Source organism: Heptranchias perlo, chromosome 2, assembly GCF_035084215.1.
Source record: "Heptranchias perlo isolate sHepPer1 chromosome 2, sHepPer1.hap1, whole genome shotgun sequence".
Classification (NCBI taxonomy): domain Eukaryota; kingdom Metazoa; phylum Chordata; class Chondrichthyes; order Hexanchiformes; family Hexanchidae; genus Heptranchias; species Heptranchias perlo.
The window spans coordinates 169,003,395-169,018,480 of record NC_090326.1 but is presented as its reverse complement, the minus strand read 5'-3'; the positions used below and the strand labels follow the sequence as shown (position 1 = coordinate 169,018,480).

Genomic DNA, 15,086 nt, shown 5'->3' with positions numbered 1-15,086 from the left:
TGACCCCCAGGATGTTGATGGTGGGGGATTCGGCGATGGTAATGCCATTGAATGTCAAGGGGAGGTGGTTAGACTCTCTCTTGTTGGAGATGGTCATTGCCTGGCACTTATCTCGCGAATGTTGCTTGCCACTTATGAGCCCAAGCCTGGATGTTGTCCAGGTCTTGCTGCATGCGGGCTCGGACTGCTTCATTATCTGAGGGGTTGCGAATGGAACTGAACACTGTGCAATCATCAGCAAACATCCCCATTTCTGACCTTATGATGGAGGGAAGGTCATTGATGAAGCAGCTGAAGATGGTTGGGCCTAGGACACTGCCCTGAGGAACTCCTGCAACAATGTCCTGGGGCTGAGATGACTGGCCTCCAACAACCACTACCATCTTCCTTTGTGCTAGGTATGACTCCAGCCGTTGCAACTGGGTGCTTCAAACCTACCTGTTGGTGAGCAGCGGGTAATTGTTCCATTTCTGCAACTACAGAAAGAAAATCTTTCAAAGTAAGAAAAATAATTTTAAATATTTGTAATTAACAGATCTCCCAGACATTGCTTATGGTAAATCAGAGCATTGAGAGGACTGGAGCATGAAACCAATGTGTTAATCTGCTGATAACGGCAACCTGTGTCTAATCTGTTCAAAGTGGAACACGAGGTCACTTAGAGTGTAATTGTTGTTTGGCAGATCCTGAGGTCAGTGAGAGTGTAATTATATCTCTGTAGATCCCGCGGACCAATCCTCCCCTTCCCCTCCCCCCGGACCCTCCCCCTCCCCGGACCTCCATTGGACCCTCCCCCTCCCCCTCCCCCTCCCCCAGGCCGACCCTCCTTCCTGCTTCCTGCCAAGTTTTTGTTTTCTTTTTTTATCCATTCTGGGGATGTGGGCTGCCCATCCCTACTTGCCCTGAGAAGGTGGTGATGCAACTGCGTGGCCACTTCAGAAGGACAGTTAAGAGTCAGCCGCGTTGGTGTGGGACTGGAGTCACATATAGGCCAGAAAACTTTTCTGTCTTGCTCCTGTTAAGCTCCAGATTTCCCATCCTTTTCACTCTTCCTCCTGCCTGAATCCTCAGTGTATCGAAATCAAATCTCGCCCTCTCCTACTCCAACCCGAGACCCAAGCTTGGTGTCACCTGACGGCTGCTTCCGCAAGGACCTCATCTTCTCTCCCACTCTTCCCCGGCCTTTGCCGGTGTCCTGCACTGTGGGCCTCGGCCCTACACCGAGGCCTCTCCATTCGACCAAAGTATTTGCCTTCCTTCCTTTATTATTCATTCTCGGGATTGTGGGCATCACTGGCAAGGTTGGCATTTATTGCCCGCTCCTAGTTGCCCTGAGAAGGTGGTGGTGGGCCTTCTTGAACTGCTGGTAGTGGTTTTGATACAACTGATTGACTTACTGGGTCACTTCAGAGGGCACGTTGCTGTGGGCCTGGAGTCACATATAGGCCCAGACCGGGTAAGGACGGCAGGTTTCCTTCCCTAAAGGGACATTAGTGAACCAGTTGGGTTTTTACAACAATTCAACAGTTTCATGGTCACTTTTACTGATCCGGCTTTTTATTTCCAGAATATTTGTTAAACTGAATTGAAATTCTCAGGCTGCCCAGGTTGCCCTCTGTTCACCAACGCTTTCCATCTTTCCGTTTCTAGAGTTAGACGCTCACTTTGTAATTATTGGCGAAGTCCCTCGGCTAATGGAGAGACCGAAGATGGCGCCCAAGGAGAGGGAGGTGAGCGTGGCGGTCAGCAACTTCCTGCTCTGCGCCGTGGCCCTGATGGCGGCTTATCGTGCACGGAAGGTCAGTCCTCGCAGCGCAATCAATGACCTTTGACCTGGGGATCCGCGCCACCCTCTGCGCTGTGTGTCTGATCAGGGCGCTTACATCGAGTCTACAGCACAGAAACAGGCCATTCGGCCCATCAGGTCCATGCCGGTGTTTATGCTCCACACGAGCCTCCTCCCTCCCTACTTCATCTCACCCTATCAGCATATCCTTCTATTCCTTTTTCCCCCATTTGTTTATCGAGCTTCTCCTTAAATGCGTCTATGTTAGTCACCTCAACTACTCCTTGTGGGAGCGAATTCCACATTCTCACCACTTTCTGGGTAAATACATTTTTCCTGAATTCCCGATTGGATTTATTAGTGACTATCTTATATTTATGACCTCTAGTTCTGGTCTCTCCCACAAGTGGAAACATTTTCTCTACGTCTACCCCATCGAACCCTTTCATAATCTTAAAGACCTCTATCAGGTCACCCCTCAGTCTTCTCTTTTCTAAAGAGCCCCAGCCTGTTCAGCCTTTCCTGATAGGTATAATCTCTCAGTTCTGGTATCATCCTTGTGAATATTTTTTGTACCCTCTCCAATACCTCTGTAATTATAATCCTTTTTATAATATGGTGACCAGAACTGTTCACAGTACTCCAAGTGTGGTCTAACTAAGGTTAGGAACATAGGAACAGGAGTAGGCCATTCAGCCCCTCATGCCTGCTCCACCATTTGATAAGATCATGGCTGATCTGTGATCTAACTCCATATACCTGCCTTTGGCCCATAGCCCTTAATACCTTTGGTTGCCAAAAAGCTATCTATCTCAGATTTAAATTTCGCAATTGAGCTAGTATCAATTGCCGTTTGCGGAAGAGAGTTCCAAACTTCTATCTCCCTTTATGTGTAGAAATGTTTTCTAATCTCGCTCCTGAAAGGTCTGGCTCTAATTTTTAGACTGTGCCCCCTACTCCTAGAATCCCCAACCAGCAAAAATAGTTTCTCTCTATCCACCCGATCCGTTCCCCTTAATATCTTATAAACTTCGATCAGATCACCCCTTAACCTTCTAAACACTAGAGAATACAACCCCAATTTGTGTAATCTCTCCTCATAACTTAACCCTTGAAGTCCGGGTATCATTCTAGTAAACCTACGCTGCACTCCCTCCAAAGCCAATATGTCCTTCCGAAGGTGCGGTGCCCAGAACTGCTCACAGTACTCCAGGTGCGGTCTAACCAGGGTTTTGTACAGCTGCAGCATAACTTCTGCCCCCTTGTACTCCAGTCCTCTAGATATAAAGGCCAGCATTCCATTAGCCTTATTGATTATTTTCTGCACCTGTTCATGACACTTCAATGATCTATGTACCTGAACCCCTAAGTCCCTTTGGACATCCACTGTTTTTAACTTTTTACCATTTAGAAAGTACCCTGTTCTATCCTTTTTTGATCCAAAGTGGATGACCTCACATTTGTCTACATTGAATTCCATCTGCCACAGTTTTGCCCATTCACCTAATCTATCAATATCCCTTTGTAATGTTATGTTTCCATCTACACTGCTTACAATGCCACCAATCTTTGTGTCATCGGCAAACTTAGATATGAGACTTTCTATGCCTTCATCTAAGTCGTTAATTAATATTGTGAATAATTGAGGCCCCAAGACAGATCCCCGCGGGACTCCACTAGTCACATCCTGCCAATGTGAGTACCTACCCATTATCCCTACTCTCTGTCGCCTTTCACTCAGCCAACTTCCTAATCAAGTCCGTACTTTTCCCTCGATTCCATGGGCTTCTATCTTAGCTAACAGTCTCTTATGTGGGACCTTATCAAATGCCTTCTGGAAGTCCATATAAATAACATCCATTGACATTCCCCTGTCCACTACTTTAGCCACCTCTTCAAAAAACTCAATCAGGTTTGTCAGGCACGACCTACCTTTCACAAATCCATGCTGGCTCTCCCTGATTAACTGAAAATTCTCGAGGTGTTCAGTCACCCTATCCTTAATTATAGACTCCAGCAATTTCCCCATAACAGATGTTAGGCTAACTGGTCTATAATTCCCTGGTTTTCCTCTCTCTCCTTTCTTAAAAAGTGGAGTGACGTGCAATTTTCCAATCTAGAGGGACAGTTCCTGAATCTAGAGAACTTTGAAAGATTATAGTTAGGGCATCTGCAATGTGCTCACCAACTTCCTTTAAAACCCTGGGATGGAAACCATCTGGTCCTGGGGATTTGTCACTCTTTAGTGATATTATTTTCTTCATTACTGTTGTTTTATTTATGTTAATTTTATCGAGTCCCTGTCCCCGATTCAATATTAGTTTTCTTGGGATTTCCGGCATGCTATCCTCTTTTTCTGCTGTAAATACTGACGCAAAGTAATTATTCAACATGTCCGCCGTTTCCCCATTGTCAATGACAATATCCCCACTTTCAGTGTTTAAGGGGCCAACACTGCTCCTGACCACCCTCTTTTTCCTAATATAACTATAAAAGTTCTTCGCATTGGTTTTGATATCCCTTGCGAGTTTCTTTTCTTACTCTCTTTTTGTAGCTCTTACTATCTGTTTTGTGACCCTTTGTTGATCTTTGTATCTTTCCCATTCGCCAGGATCTGTGTCATTTTTTGCCTTTTTGTCCGCCCTTTCCTTATGTCTTATACTGTCCCTTACCTCTTTAGTTGTCCATGGCTGTTTTTTTTGGCAAGTAGAATTCTTGCCCCTCAGGCGTATAAACCGATTCTGTATCACGTTAAATGTTTCTTTAAACATTTCCCACTGATCATCAGTCGTTTTACCCATTAACAGATTTGCCCACTTTACTGTGGACAGTCTCTGTCTCATCCCATTGAAGTCGGCCTTACCCAAGTCTAGAATCTTAGCAGCTGATTCACTTTTTTCCCTTTCAAACGCTACATTGAACTAGGTCATATTATGATCGCTATTGGATAGATGTTCACGCACAGTTAAGCTGTTAACTAAATCTGGTTAATTACTCATTACTAAATCTAGTATGGCTTGCCCCCTTGTTACCTCTAGGACATACTGCTGTAGAAAACTATCCCTCTAGAAATGAACCCCAGTGCTTGGTTTGTTTTTTATGGCCTTATTAACCTGCGTCACTACTTTTAGTGATTTGTGTATCTGTACCCCCAGATCTCTCTGCTCCTCTACCCCATTTAGACTCTTATTATCCAAGTTTGTGACCTCCTTATTCTTCCTACCAAAATTCACCACCTCACACTTACCTATATTGAAATTCATTTGCCGATTACACGCCCATTCTGCCTGTTTATTAATATCTTCTTGCATTTAACGTATTCTTCCTGTGTATTAATGACACCCCACAATTTGGTGTCGTCCGAAAATGTTGTGGTAAAATGGTAAAAGGATTTGATAGGGTAGATACTGAGAAACTATTTCCTCTGATGGGGGAATCCAGAACTAGGGGCCATAAATATAAGATAGTCACCAATAAATCAAATAGGGAATTCAGGAGAAACTTCTTTACCCAGAGAGTGGTGAGAATGTGGAACTCGCTCCCACAAGGAGCAGTCGAGGTGAATAGTGTAGATACATTTAAGGAGAAGCTCGATAAACACATGAGGGAGAAAGGAATAGAAGGATATGCTGATAGGGTGAGATGAAGTAGGGAGGGAGGAGGCTCGTGTGGAGCATAAACACCGGCATGGACCAGTTGGGCCGAATGGCCTGTTTCTGTGCTGTGAAATTCCATGTAATTCTGTGATAATTAAATTAGAGCTCGGCCGTTCAGGGGTGAAATCAGGAAGCACTTCTTCACACAAAGGGGAGTGGAAATCTGGAACACTCTCCCCCCATGCTGGGGGTCATTTGGAGCTTTTGAGACTGAGATCGATAGATTTTTGTTGGGTGAGGGTATCGAGGGATATGGAGCAACGGGGGGGTAAATGGAGTTGAGGTACAGATCAGCCATGGTCTAATTGAATGGCAGAACAGGCTTGAAGGGCTGAATATCCTCATTTTGTGCCTATGTTCGTAACAACATGGTCTTGGTATAAGATGCATCGCAGAGCTCCGTTCCCCCCTCCTCCTCCCCACCGCGCAGCTCAGCGGCTAAACACACCGACCGGTGTTACCTGCGAGTTGGTGATGAAGGACTCGTGGCAATAAAAGATAAGGTAAATGGTGGCCAGGCGGAAGAGTTGCGACCCGTTGCCGAGCACCCAGATGGGGAGTCGGCCTTGTGTCCTGCCCGCCTCCTGATGGGAGGACCAGGATTAAGAACGTAAGAAATAGGAGCAGGAGTAGGCCATTCGGCCCCTTCGAGCCTGCTCCACCATTCAATCAGATCATGGCTGATCTTTGGCCTCAACTCCACTTTCCTGCCCGATCCCCGTATCCCTCGATTCCCCTTCAGTCCAAAATAAGAACATAAGAGCTTAACATTAAGTGCTTGGTGATGAAGAATCCTGGGGGTAGATGGAGTTGAGGGACTGTTTGGCCATGATCTGATTGAATGGGCGGAACAGGCTCGAGGGGCTGAATGGCCTCCTCCCCCTCCTATCTTGGACATCTAGGCAAGTTGATAAGGCGGTTAAGAAAGCATGTGGGATACTTGGCTTTGTAAACAGGGGCATTGAATACTAAAACAAGGAAGTCATGCTAAACCTTTACAAATCACTGGTGAGGCCTCAGCTGGAATATTGTGTTCAATTCTGGGCACTGCACTTTTGGAAGGATGTCAAGGCCTTAGAGAGGGTGCAGAAGAGGTTTACCAGAATGGTACCAGGGCTGAGGGACTTCAGTTATGTGGAGAGATTTGTTAAAGGAAAATCGTGTTTGACTAACTTGATTGATTTCTTTGATGAAGTAACGGAGAGGGTTGATGAGGGGAGTGCGGTTGATGTTGTGTATATGGACTTTCAAAAGGCATTTGATAAAGTGCCACATAATAGGCTTGTTAACAAAATTAAAGCCCGTGGGATTAAAGGGACAGTGGCAGCGTGGACACAAAATTGGCTAAGAGACAGAAAGCAGAGAGTAGTGGTGAACAGTTGTTTTTCAGACTGGAGGGAGGTATACAGTGGTGTTCCCCAGGGGTCAGTATTAGGACCACTGCTCCTGGACTTGGGTATAGAGGGTATAATTTCAAAGTTTGCAGATGACACGAAACTCGAAAAAGTAGTCAACAATGTGGAGGACAGTAACAGACATCAGGGGGACACAGACTGGTGAAATGGGCAGACACATGGCAGATGGAATTTAACGCACAGAAGTGTGAAGTGATGCATTTTGGTAGGAAGAATGAGGGGAGGCAATATAAACTAAATGGTACAATTTTAAAGGGGGTGCAGGAACAGAGAGACCTGGGGGTGCACATACACAAATCTTTGAAGGTGGCAGGACAAGTTGAGAAGGCTGTTAAAAAAGCATATGGGATCCTGGGCTTCATTAATAGAGGCATAGGGTACAAAAGCAAGGAAGTTATACTAAACCTTTATAAAACACTGGTTAGGCCACAGCTGGAGTATTGTGTTCAATTCTGGGCACCACACTTTAGGAAGGATGTTAAGGCCTTAGAGAGGGTGCAGAAGAGATTTACCAGAATGGTGCCAGGGATGAGGGACTTCAGTTATGTGGATAGACTGGAGAAGCTGGGATTGTTCTCCTTAGAGCAGTGAAGGTTAAGGGGAGATTTGATAGAGGTGCTCAAAATCATCAACGGTTTTGATAAAGTAAATAAGGAGAAACGGTTTCCATTGGCAGAAGGGTCGGTAACCAGAGGACACAGATTTAAGGTGATTGGCAAAAGAGCCAGAGGGGAGATGAGGAAACATTTTTTTACGCAGTGAGTTGTAATGTTCTGGAATTCACTGCCTGAAAAGGCGGTGGAAGCAGATTCAATAATAACTTTCAAAAGAGAACTGGATAAATACTTAGAGTCATAGAGTCATACAGCATGGATAGAGGCCCTTCGGCCCATCGTGTCCGCGCCGGCCATCAGCCCTGTCTACTCTAATCCCATATTCCAGCATTTGGTCCGTAGCCTTGTATGCTATGGCATTTCAAGTGCTCATCCAAATGCTTCTTGAATGTTGTGAGGGTTCCTGCCTCCACAACCCTTTCAGGCAGTGAGTTCCAGACTCCAACCACCCTCTGGGTGAAAAAGTTCTTTCTCAAATCCCCTCTAAACCTCCCGCCTTTTACCCTGAATCTATGTCCCCTTGTTATAGAACCCTCAACGAAGGGAAAAAGCTCCTTAGTATCCATCCTATCTGTGCCCCTCATAATTTTGTACACCTCAATCATGTCCCCCCTCAGCCTCCTCTGCTCCAAGGAAAACAAACCCAATCTTCCCAGTCTCTCTTCATAGCTGAAGCGCTCCAGCCCTGGTAACATCCTGGTGAATCTCCTCTGCACCCTCTCCAAAGCGATCACATCCTTCCTGTAGTGTGGCGACCAGAACTGCACACAGTACTCCAGCTGTGGCCTAACCAGTGTTTTATACAGCTCCATCATAACCTCCTTGCTCTTATATTCTATGCCTCGGCTAATAAAGGCAAGTATCCCATATGCCTTCTTTACCACCTTATCTACCTGTTCCGCCGCCTTCAGGGATCTGTGAACTTGCACACCAAGATCCCTCTGACCCTCTGTCTTGCCTAGGGTCCTCCCATTCATTGTGTATGGGAGGACCCTAGACTTGAAGGGAAAAAATTTGCAGGGCTATGGGGAAAGAGCAGGGGAGTGGGACTAATTGGACAGCTCTTTCAAAGAGCTGGCACAGGCTCGATGGGCCAAACGGCCGCCTCCTGTACTGTACCTACTATGATACTATTAAGCTGGGATTGTTCTCCTTAGAGCAGAGATGGTTAAACACGAGACCTAATAGAGGTATTCAAAATGATGAGGAGTTTTGATAGAACAAGTCGGGAGAAACTGTTTCCAGTGGCAGGAGGGTCGGTAACCAGAGGTCATAGATTTAAAATAATTGGCAAAAGACCTAGAGGGGAAATTAGGAGAATTTTTTCACAGAGGGTTGCTGAGATCTGGAACTCACGTCCTGAAAGGGGTAGTGGAAGCAGATTCCATGGGAACTTTCAAAAGGCAATTGGACATGTACTTGAAGAGGGCTAATTTGCAGGGTTATGGGGAAAAAGCTGGGGCGTGAGACAAAATTGGACAGCTCTTTCAAAGAGCCAGCACAGGCTCGATGGGCCGAATGACCTCCTTCTGTGCTGGAAGATTCTACGGCATAGGTTCGGCCGGCCATCACGTGGCAAGCTGCCTTGTGTGGGTCCGTCCTCCTCGTTGGAGACAGCTGTCCATCAGGTGGCCCACACTATGGGGAGACTCAGTTGTAAGAACAATCACCAAGCTGAGAACCAGTGGTAGAGCATGAAGATGAAGAGGGGGCTGGCGCGGTGGGGGAGTGCCGGGTGCCTTGAACGTCTTGTGTGTTGTTTTCTCAGGTGAACCTGGGCTCGGCGGCTGGGTTCCTCATGCAGGCCTGCGCGGGCTTCCTGGGCAGCATCTACTCCTGCAGCCAGGCCCCGTCGGCCCTCCTCACCCAGTGTCAGCGAGAGATGCACCGGGTGGCCACGGTAATCGGGCTGCCCCTCCTTTCGTTCGGCTTCCACTGGCTGAACGGCGACCGTCTGGCGGCGAACTCGGCGGTGACCGGTGGGATCGTGGCCGCGGCCTGCTCCGACTACCTGGGGGAGGAGAGCCGGGAGCTGGCGGTCAGGACGGCCATCGCTGCGCCCCTGCTCTCCGTCCTGGCCGTCTGCATTTTCACCGCCAACCTCTGTGGCGTGGCGGTCAGCCTGTCCGGCGTGGTGAGGGAGATCGGGCCGGGCCGGCTGCTGGGCTTGAAGAAGGCCGACCTCCTGAACTTCCTGCTGACCTCTGGGATCGTGGCCTTGCAGCGGGCTCTGGACACGCAGCACCGGGCAGGGGCGGCCTGAACCAACTCCTGTCTCCCCTCCCCGTCACTGTCTCCATCACCGTCTGCTGACTCACGTCTCCCATCGCCCATCACCGTCTCCCATCGCCCGTCCCCGTCTCCCATCGCCCTTCCCCGCCCCCCTTCGCCCGTCACCCATCGCCTGTCCCCCATCCCCCATCCCCCGTCCCCATCGCCTGTCCCCCATCCCCCATCCCCCGTCCCCATCGCCTGTCCCCCATCCCCCATCCCCCGTCCCCATCGCCTGTCCCCCATCCCCCATCCCCCGTCCCCATCGCCTGTCGCCATCTCCTGTCACCATCTCCCGTCGCCATCTCCTGTCTCCCGACACCTGTCGCCATCGCCGTCTCCGTCTGCCATCGCCGCTTCCCATCTCACGACACCCATCGCCTGTTGACGTTGCCTTCGCCGGCGCCTTCCCCCGTCCGCCATCAACTGTCACTGTCATTGTCACCCTCACCCTCACTCTTTACCGCCCCTCGTCTACCGTCACCACCACCATGGGAACTGATACTTCGACACCATCAGTGTGGGGGAGGGGGCAGAATGACCCCCGACCCTTGACCTCGAAGGTGTCACACATGGATACCGTAGTGAAGTTGACCATTACCGACACCAGCCTGTAATGTGCTCACCAAAGAGTCTGCGCTGTCAGGAGAGGAGGGGAGGAGAGTGACCAAACGTCAGTACGATGGACTCTCCGAGAGTCTCTGTGAGTTCAGAGCAATGAGATGAGAGCCTTGGTGAATTCACAGCAGGAGATTATCGCACAGGATTTAGTGCAGTGTCACTGCATCCCGAGATTTAGTTGGTTTCAATCACCAAGTTATAGATTTGTTGCATATCGAGTGTGTTTTCCCTCTGTGCCTCGCTCCGTGATTTTCCGTTCCTGTTATTCGCAGTAGGTGAGGGCTGCTCGAAACTGTGGAGTGAATTCACTCCCAGTTGCTAGTTGACTGCAGGTTGGCGATCGAAGGCTGAGATGGAAAATGGAAAACATTGCTCTGGGTGTCATTGCAGAATGGACAGAGCTTTACTCTGTATCTAACCCGTGCTGTACCTGCCCTGGGAGTGTTTGATGGGACAGTGTAGAGGGAGCTTTACTCTGTATCTAACCCGCGCTGTACCTGCCCTGGGAGTGTTTGATGGGACAGTGTAGAGGGAGCTTTACTCTGTATCTAACCCGCGCTGTACCTGCCCTGGGAGTGTTTGATGGGACAGTGTAGAGGGAGCTTTACTCTGTATCTAACGCGCGCTGTACCTGCCCTGGGAGTGTTTGATGGGACAGTGTAGAGGGAGCTTTACTCTGTATCTAACCCGCGCTGTACCTGCCCTGGGAGTGTTTGATGGGACAGTGCAGAGGGAGCTTTACTCTGTATCTAACCCGCGCTGTACCTGCCCTGGGAGTGTTTGATGGGACAGTGTAGAGGGAGCTTTACTCTGTATCTAACCCGTGCTGTACCTGCCCTGGGAGTGTTTGATGGGACAGTGCAGAGGGAGCTTTACTCTGTATCTAACCCGTGCTGTACCTGCCCTGGGAGTGTTTGATGGGACAGCGTAGAGGGAGCTGTACTCTGTATCTAACCCGTGCTGTACCTGCCCTGGGAGTGTTTGATGGGACAGTGTTTTTTTTCATTCGTTCACGGGATGTGGCCGTCGCTGGCAAGGCCAGCATTTATTGCCCATCCCTAATTGCCCTTGAGAAGGTGGTGGTGAGCCGCCTTCTTGAACCGCTGCAGTCCGTGTGGTGACGGTTCTCCCACAGTGCTGTTAGGAAGGGAGTTCCAGGATTTTGACCCAGCGACAATGAAGGAACGGCGATATATTTCCAAGTCGTGATGGTGTGTGACTTGGAGGGGAACGTGCAGGTGGTGTTGTTCCCATGTGCCTGCTGCCCTTGTCCTTCTAGGTGGTAGAGGTCGCGGGTTTGGGAGGTGCTGTCGAAGAAGCCTTGGCGAGTTGCTGCAGTGCATCCTGTGGATGGTGCACACTGCAGCCACAGTGCGCCGGTGGTGAAGGGAGTGAATGTTTAGGGTGGTGGATGGGGTGCCAATCAAGCGGGCTGCTTTATCTTGGATGGTGTCGAGCTTCTTGAGTGTTGTTGGAGCTGCACTCATCCAAGCAAGTGGAGAGTATTCCATCACACTCCTGACTTGTGCCTTGTAGATGGTGGAAAGGCTTTGGGGAGTCAGGAGGTGAGTCACTCGCCGCAGAATACCCAGCCTCTGACCTGTTCTCGTGGCCACAGTATTTATATGGCTGGTCCAGTTAAGTTTCTGGTCAATGGTGACCCCCAGGATGTTGATGGTGGGGGATTCGGTGATGGTAATGCCGTTGAATGTCAGGGGGAGGTGGTTAGACACTCTCTTGTTGGAGATGGTCATTGCCTGGCACTTATCTGGCGCGAATGTTACTTGCCACTTATGAGCCCAAGCCTGGATGTTGTCCAGGTCTTGCTGCATGCGGGCTCGGACTGCTTCATTATTTGAGGGGTTGCGAATGGAACTGAACACTGTGCAGTCATCAGCGAACATCCCCATTTCTGACCTTATGATGGAGGGAAGGTCATTGATGAAGCAGCTGAAGATGGTTGGGCCTAGGACACTGCCCTGAGGAACTCCTGCAGCAATGTCCTGGGGCTGAGATGATTGGCCTCCAACAACCACTACCATCTTCCTTTGTGCTAGGTATGACTCCAGCCACTGGAGAGTTTTCCCCCTGTTTCCCATTGACTTCAATTTTACTGGGGCTCCTTGGTGCCACACTCGGTCAAATGCTGCCTTGATGTCAAGGGCAGTCACTCTCACCTCACCTCTGGAATTCAGCTCTTTTGTCCATGTTTGGACCAAGGCTGTAATGAGGTCTGGAGCCGAGTGGTCCTGGCGGAACCCAAACTGAGCATCGGTGAGCAGGTTATTGGTGAGTAAGTGCCGCTTGATAGCACTGTCGACGACACCTTCCATCGCTTTGCTGATGATTGAGAGTAGACTGATGGGGCGGTAATTGGCCGGATTGGATTTGTCCTGCTTTTTGTGGACAGGACATACCTGGGCAATTTTCCACATTGTCGGGTAGATGCCAGTGTTGTAGCTGTACTGGAACAGCTTGGCTAGAGGCGCAGCTAGTTCTGGAGCACAAGTCTTCAGCACTACAGCTGGGATGTTGTCAGGGCCCATAGCCTTTGCTGTATCCAGTGCACTCAGCCGTTTCTTGATATCACGTGGAGTGAATCGAATTGGCCGAAGACTGGCTTCTGTGATGGTGGGGATATCGGGAGGAGGCTGAGATGGATCATCCACTCGGCACTTCTGGCTGAAGATGGTTGCAAACGCTTCAGCCTTGTCTTTTGCACTCACGTGCTGGACTCCACCATCATTGAGGATGGGGATGTTTGCAGAGCATCCTCCTCCCGTTAGTTGTTTAATTGTCCACCACCATTCACGACTGGATGTGGCAGGACTGCAGAGCTTTGATCTGATCCGTTGGTTGTGGAATCGCTTAGCTCTGTCTATAGCATGTTGCTTCCGCTGTTTAGCATGCATGTCGTCCTGAGTTGTAGCTTCCAGGTTGGCACCTCATTTTTAGGTACGCCTGGTGCTGCTCCTGGCATGCTCTTCTACACTCCTCATTGAATCAGTGTAGAGGGAGCTGTACTCTGTATCTAACCCCTGCTGTACCTGACCTGGGGGTGTTTGATGGGACAGTGTAGAGGGAGCTTTACTCTGTATCTAACCCGTGCTGTACCTGCCCTGTGAGTGTTTGATGGGACAGTGTAGAGGGAGCTTTACTCTGTATCTAACCCGTGCTGTACCTGCCCTGGGAGTGTTTGATGGGACAGTGTAGAGGGAGCTTTACTCTGTATCTAACCCGTGCTGTACCTGCCCTGGGAGTGTTTGATGGGACAGTGTTTTTTTTCATTCGTTCACGGGATGTGGCCGTCGCTGGCAAGGCCAGCATTTATTGCCCATCCCTAATTGCCCTTGAGAAGGTGGTGGTGAGCCGCCTTCTTGAACCGCTGCAGTCCGTGTGGTGACGGTTCTCCCACAGTGCTGTTAGGAAGGGAGTTCCAGGATTTTGACCCAGCGACAATGAAGGAACGGCGATATATTTCCAAGTCGTGATGGTGTGTGACTTGGAGGGGAACGTGCAGGTGGTGTTGTTCCCATGTGCCTGCTGCCCTTGTCCTTCTAGGTGGTAGAGGTCGCGGGTTTGGGAGGTGCTGTCGAAGAAGCCTTGGCGAGTTGCTGCAGTGCATCCTGTGGATGGTGCACACTACAGCCACAGTGCGCCGGTGGTGAAGGGAGTGAATGTTTAGGGTGGTGGATGGGGTGCCAATCAAGCGGGCTGCTTTATCTTGGATGGTGTCGAGCTTCATGAGTGTTCTTGGAGCTGCACTCATCCAAGCAAGTGGAGAGTATTCCATCACACTCCTGACTTGTGCCTTGTAGATGGTGGAAAGGCTTTGGGGAGTCAGGAGGTGAGTCACTCGCCGCAGAATACCCAGCCTCTGACCTGTTCTCGTGGCCACAGTATTTATATGGCTGGTCCAGTTAAGTTTCTGGTCAATGGTGACCCCCAGGATGTTGATGGTGGGGGATTCGGTGATGGTGATGCCGTTGAATGTCAGGGGGAGGTGGTTAGACACTCTCTTGTTGGAGATGGTCATTGCCTGGCACTTATCTGGCACGAATGTTACTTGCCACTTATGAGCCCAAGCCTGGATGTTGTCCAGGTCTTGCTGCATGCGGGCTCGGACTGCTTCATTATTTGAGGGGTTGCGAATGGAACTGAACACTGTGCAGTCATCAGCGAACATCCCCATTTCTGACCTTATGATGAAGGGAAGGTCATTGATGAAGCAGCTGAAGATGGTTGGGCCTAGGACACTGCCCTGAGGAACTCCTGCAGCAATGTCCTGGGGCTGAGATGATTGGCCTCCAACAACCACTACCATCTTCCTTTGTGCTAGGTATGACTCCAGCCACTGGAGAGTTTTCCCCCTGATTCCAATTGACTTCAATTTTACTGGGGCTCCTTGGTGCCACACTCGGTCAAATGCTGCCTTGATGTCAAGGGCAGTCACTCTCACCTCACCTCTGGAATTCAGCTCTTTTGTCCATGTTTGGACCAAGGCTGTAATGAGGTCTGGAGCCGAGTGGTCCTGGCGGAACCCAAACTGAGCATCGGTGAGCAGGTTATTGGTGAGTAAGTGCCGCTTGATAGCACTGTCGACGACACCTTCCATCACTTGCTGATGATTGAGAGTAGACTGATGGGGCGGTAATTGGCCGGATTGGATTTGTCCTGCTTTTTGTGGACAGGACATACCTGGGCAATTTTCCACATTGTCGGG

The 15,086-nt window shown here is 49.6% G+C and overlaps 1 protein-coding gene across 1 annotated transcript; it reads left to right on the top strand.

Annotated features, from left to right (window-relative positions):
- Positions 1-620: 620 nt before the first annotated feature.
- Positions 621-9,892, top strand: LOC137334738 (transmembrane protein 276-like). The gene is made up of 3 exons (XM_067999654.1): positions 621-691; positions 1,651-1,799; positions 9,240-9,892. The coding sequence occupies exons 2-3, from the start codon at positions 1,695-1,697 to the stop codon at positions 9,732-9,734; spliced, it is 600 nt and encodes a 199-aa protein (XP_067855755.1). The 5' UTR covers positions 621-691; positions 1,651-1,694; the 3' UTR covers positions 9,735-9,892.
- Positions 9,893-15,086: the final 5,194 nt, after the last annotated feature.